At 38.1% G+C, this 5,679-nt stretch overlaps 1 protein-coding gene across 1 annotated transcript in view; it reads left to right on the forward strand.

Moving 5' to 3' along the window:
* The window catches only part of LRIT3 (leucine rich repeat, Ig-like and transmembrane domains 3), a 14,064-nt gene extending 8,594 nt beyond the window's left edge, over positions 1–5,470 (forward strand). The window contains exons 3-4 of the mRNA XM_034772945.1: positions 1,871–2,176; positions 4,084–5,470. Of these exons, the coding sequence (XP_034628836.1) occupies positions 1,871–2,176; positions 4,084–5,150 (1,373 nt within the window). The 3' untranslated portion in view covers positions 5,151–5,470. The remainder of the gene's footprint in view (positions 1–1,870; positions 2,177–4,083) is intronic.
* The last annotated feature ends 209 nt before the right edge of the window (positions 5,471–5,679 follow it).

Consider the following 5,679-nt stretch of genomic DNA (forward strand, 5'->3'; position numbering starts at 1 on the left):
AGAGAGAGATATATATATATATATATATATATATATATATATATATATATACACACACAGTCTCCAAAGCTATATATAATCTCCAAAGTGTGTGCGCACTCTCTCTCTCTCTCGCTCTCTTTTTGGCGATTAGCTTTTTAAAATACAATACTTGAACCAGTTTTCTTGGATTTGCCTATTCCTTTTCTTGTGGGTAATTAGTCAATAGATTTAAAGTCACTCGTGTCTGGAAGGAGTACAATTGGATTGTGATGTCATAAACTCATAGTCAAGGAATCTCTTCAGGTCAAGTCTTGTTTTAAAGGGTGAGATTAGTCAGGGTTTACCACTGTCTTAACCAATCACTGACTTTGTGCTTAAGATAACCACCAGACCAAGATTAGGTTAAAGGAAGCATGTATTTCTACATCTACAGATTTTTTCTAAAAATGCAAAGACATTAGAAGCAAATGAAATATTCAGAAAGGGAAAAAGAAAGGTGTTGGTAACATGGAATAATTCCAATTTTTTATTTAATTATTCCTAAAGTTAATGCATCTTTTCACATCATGAGCTGTGTACTATGTCTCCTTATCTGGGTTTCAGTCATGACTGGTTTGCTAAACTGTTCAGAGTATCCAGTAATTACAGGTTTTCACTGCAAAGTAGTAGCTTTTATTTTATATCTGCCTGCTCACTTTTAATGCACCCATCATCATAGCATTGGAGGCTATCCCGTGTTACCTACAACAATAGCTTGCATTGGGAATTAGTTCTATTTATTGTTAATATTCAAAGGAAATGGAGTGTTCCAGGGAGATGTGTACAAAGATCTAAAGTCAAATCAGAAGCTATTTAAAGGCAGGAATGAAACACTGTGGACCAGATCCTCAGCTGGTATAAATAGATATTTCTCTATTGAAGTCAACAGAGCTATGCTGTCTTACACCAATATAAGAGCTGGACCTATATTACTATAAAATGGCCAATGTAATTCACCTGAAATCAAATTCAATAATAGAAGAAATGTCCCCTCACTTATGCTCTTCATAATCAAAGGGCAAATAGTCTGAAGTCAAATGGGGAGAGGCAGGGTCCTTGTGTGCCATCAAAAATGCTAAGATCCTTTAATTATTTTGACAGTTCCTCTGCCCTCCTCCCTCTCTCTCTCTCTCTGCATCCCTCCACAACTTTTAAATATTTTGTATTTAAAAGATTGGCCTGAACAAGATCTCTGAATCCAAACACCCCTGAACATTGGGAAAGTTCAGATCCAGATCTAAACTTTGTTGGCTTAAAGCCATCTCTGTTCAATGGCAGAAGAGTTGGTATAAGTCATAAACACTTTTATCATTGCTCTCTCCTCAGCCAGAATCCAAGCACTGAAAAAGGTGCCTGAAAAGAAAAGAGAAGCTTAGAAAACTCCATGCTCAATGAAGGGGAAGAAGGAGAGCAGTGGAGGTCAAAAGACAACCATAGCTGTTAGAAGATCTACTTGTACTTGAAGGGTCTGCCAAGAAGCCAAATGCTGGTGAAACACCTTACTTGGCAGCTAACCAAGGCTGCTCCTTCTGAGGTTGTTCCAAAGGAATGAAAAAATGGTACAATTTAGTGTAGAATATGTCAACTCATGTACCATTTTCTGTGCAGGTGGTTGTGGGGAAAAGATCTAGTTTATCAAATGTTAACAAAACAGCTTTAACCCTCCTTCCTGAACCTCAAAAAAAAAAAAAAAAAAAGTATATAAGGAACAAATTAAATATTTCATGAACTTAAAAGAGGCACACAACTCTCCCTATTAGCATTTAGACACAATGGTATGTCCCACTCTAATAATGAAATCCAAGTAATGCTTGAAACTAAGTGTATACGTTTTTTTTTTCTGCTTAAGGTTTGCAGGACAATCCATGGTTTTGTGACTGTCGGATTTCAAAGCTAATTGAATTTTCCAAAATAGTGGACACCTCTGTTGTACTTCTGGATCCTCTTGTGGCTTGTAGTGGACCTGAGAGCCTGGCAGGTATCTTGTTCCAGAGAGCAGAGCTGGAACAGTGTCTTAAACCATCAGTGATGACTTCAGCAACAAAAATCACATCGCCTCTGGGAAGCAATGTACTGCTACGCTGTGATGCCACTGGATATCCAACCCCACAACTTACCTGGATCAGGTCAGACAATTTACCGGTGAACTATACAGGTATTTCATAATTTATTACTAAGAAATATGAGAACCTAGAAACATTGATCGTTTGTGCTTGGAAATGATCTTTGAGATCATTATTATGAATGGTGAAAAATGAACAAGGCCAGATATTTCTCACAATAGTTCTACCGTTTGGGTCCAGAATCTCCTTGCCCCTATTTGTGTTAAATTCATCCATATCTGAACATGAACAGGGCAAACAGGTCACTTCCAATTCAGAACATGACGTGGAACCAAGACTGGGTAGGAGGCTTAGATTCAGGATCCCAAAATTGGAGGGGGTGGTTTGGACTTGAAATTTCAGTTTTGGCTTGTCTCCGGGACAAAATGCAAGTAAAAAAGCCAGTGCAGCCATAACTGAGCTATTTAAACACAGCAATTTTTATTGTAAGTATTGGCTTCATCATAAATATTAGTTTGTTTGAATTTTGGTCATTTACCACCAATGTCCATACTGAACAGTAAAGAGACAGTGAATATCTGATACTGTTTTTGTATATCAGCCAATTTTAGTAATTGCATCTAGCAATTCAGAAGTTTTCTTATTTCTAAGTAATGGATTCGTGAGAATGAAACTGTATGACAACTTATTGTAAGCCCACAATAATAAATGGTTATATTTATTATGAAAAATTCTTTTAACTCAAAGCAGCAAGCTAATATCACTCATTTAAAACAAAATAAGCATATCAGTGGAAATGAATTGTTAGAGTGCAATATTGGAGGCTGCCAGTAGATGGCACCATGGTTAGCATCCAAGGATTATCTTTAGGATTTAAGGAAGAACTGTAGAAGAGGAAAGACAGAAAAAGTAAGGGTCTGAGAGTAGGGGAAGCTAGTGAATATATAAAATCTGCAGCTCCTAGAAAAGTCTGGAAATTAAACTGCCTCAGAACTCAATTATTTTAATAACTCAAAGTATTTTGATGATTACATATTCTGTAGAGGTGGGTTTGAACTCTGAAGTGTGAATTCAAATCCAAACTTTTCCAAAATTTGGAGAGCTTTTGTAACTGGAATGCTATATATAAAATTGTCTTTGCTTTTGCTGTTCATGTCACAACTGTCATTGTAGAGCACACAAATAGTGGAGACACAGAAGTCTGTAAAATCGTTATGTTATACATTACAATTGTTTAATTATTTACAGTGCCTGTCTTTCACCTTTGGCGCTTACAATAATTAAAAGTGTGTGTGTGTGTGTGTGTGTGTGTGTGTGTGTGTACACTCTTAAGGGGTCTAGATAGGCAGCTCTGGGAAAGTTCAGTCCACAAGACAGGTTAAGCCTGGTTAGTGCAGGCTGCTGCTTCTTACTCCAGCCACATGATCCAAGCCTGACCTGAGGGCTACCTTTAGGTGAAACAGGATAATTCCCTTTCCAATACAAGTTTAGACTTTAACCTCCCTTGTGAGGTGGTGTATAAAGTTCCTGGATTATGTGATAGACTTAATAATTGTCCTATGGGATTGTACCAGTGCTCTATGTAGTCCAAAATAGTGCCTCAGACAGTTGCGTAAAGCCCCATAATGGGTAATTATGCAATAACCTACCCATGGGGTAGGTAGCTATGCCAATCGGAGAAGCTCTCCTGCCGACAGAGCTCTGTCTGCATAGAGTGTTGGGTTGGTATAATTATGTCGCTCAGGAGTGTGGATTTTTCATACCCCTGATGGTGTAATTATACTGATGTAGGTCTGTAGTGTACACCAGACCTCAACTCTTTTTTTCAATACTATCATATGCCAGGGAGTTCTGCAAGTTGTTTAAAAAAACAATATGTTCAGTTCAAATGGTTTTTTCTAACATAGCAAAAGCATGGAAGGGGTAATGTCATAGCCTTGCCTTTTCTTTTTATGTTACTGTTACACTGTTTTACTATATGCATTTCATTTTCCTTCAGTAATTCAAGAAACTCCAGGAGAGGGTGTCAGATGGTCCATAATAAGTTTGACCGGGATTTCATACAAGGATGCAGGGGACTACAGATGTAAGGCCAAAAATTTGGCAGGAATGTCAGAAGCTGCTGTTACTGTCACTGTGGTTGGTGTTGTCACTACGACTGTGTCACCACAAAAGTATGGGAAGAAGTTTGAAGCAGAGCAACAAAATAATACACAGGAGGAAGCCAAGCAAGAATCTGAAAAAAGCACCACACCTCCTCCACCCTTAACATCGCTGCCCACAACAATGGCTACCACTGAAAGGGCAACAAGTGCCAAGATTACAGACAAAAAACAATCCAAGTCCACGGCTGATGGGAAAAAAAGTTCAAAGGGAGTAACAAATGGAAACAACAAAAAGTCTGAAGAAACAAGCAAGAAAGATGAGGAGACTTCATTGAATGCAGCAGCACTGGCTGAACAGAACGTCACCATAAAGAACCTAAAAGTTATTAGTGAAACGGATGAAAGAGTTACCTTAACTTGGAAAACCATCAATGCCACAAGCAACTCTGCAGTGACTGTATTGTACTCAAAGTATGGTGAGAAAGATATGCTGCCTCTGAGTACAGATCCCAGCAAAAACAAAGTCACAATAGATGGTTTGCAGCCTCGTACACAATACATGGCATGCGTCTGTCCCAAAGGAGTCCCACCTACAAAAGATCAATGCATTATTTTCTCCACTGATGGACTAAACGATGAGAGTGGTTCTCAAGTTTCCATTTTGGTCATGACTAGCAGTGTGGCATGTGTGATTGTTCTACCTTTGATATTTTTCTTGCTCTATAAAGTTTTAAAACTTCACAGGAAACCAAAATCTGCTAGGGAAGCTGACCTTGCAAAAGAGACCTATGTCAAATTTGAAACACTTTCCCTTAAGCCCCGTTCAGTGGGCACAGGAGGAGAGCTCTGGACTCGAAGAAACACTGATGAGTCAGAAAGACTTCTGCTTTGCTCTAGGTCAAGCATGGATTCTCAGATGACCTTCAAAAGCGAGGGCTCCAGGTCTGAGTACTTCTGTTGAATGTTGTATACAGTGGACAATGTGAAATACACTAAGGGTAAAACTAATTCCAAACTGCAGTCTTGTATCTGAAAGCAGGTCAGTGCCAGTTAGGAAATACCACTATCAGATAGCATCTGATACAACTCAGACTATTGTGGTAGGAGGGGGAAAGGGAAATTGATGCCAGTATATGTTTTTTGTCTTTTTTTTTTACATCCTGTTATGCATCCTGTGACTTCTGATATGAGATAGTGATGTTCCTTGGAGAGTAAATAGAGCATAAAGTAACTCTGCCTGATTTATGTTCTTATATTTTCTGTTTTTATTAAACATACTGGTATTTATCTTGTCATCTGATTTCGTGTGTACAACATGCAAGTTGTAGCTATCAAATATTTCCCACATTTCTTTTAAAAAAATATTATGTACTGGAGAAAAGCTATAGGAGTAGAGCTTAAATTCTGGCTTTGCTTGAGTCAAAGATAGTCACTTATACTTAATATTTTAAAATACAGATTTTCCAATGACAGCTTGTGCTTCAAAATGT

The sequence above is a fragment of the Trachemys scripta genome, chromosome 5, assembly GCF_013100865.1.
Source record: "Trachemys scripta elegans isolate TJP31775 chromosome 5, CAS_Tse_1.0, whole genome shotgun sequence".
NCBI lineage: Eukaryota > Metazoa > Chordata > Testudines > Emydidae > Trachemys > Trachemys scripta.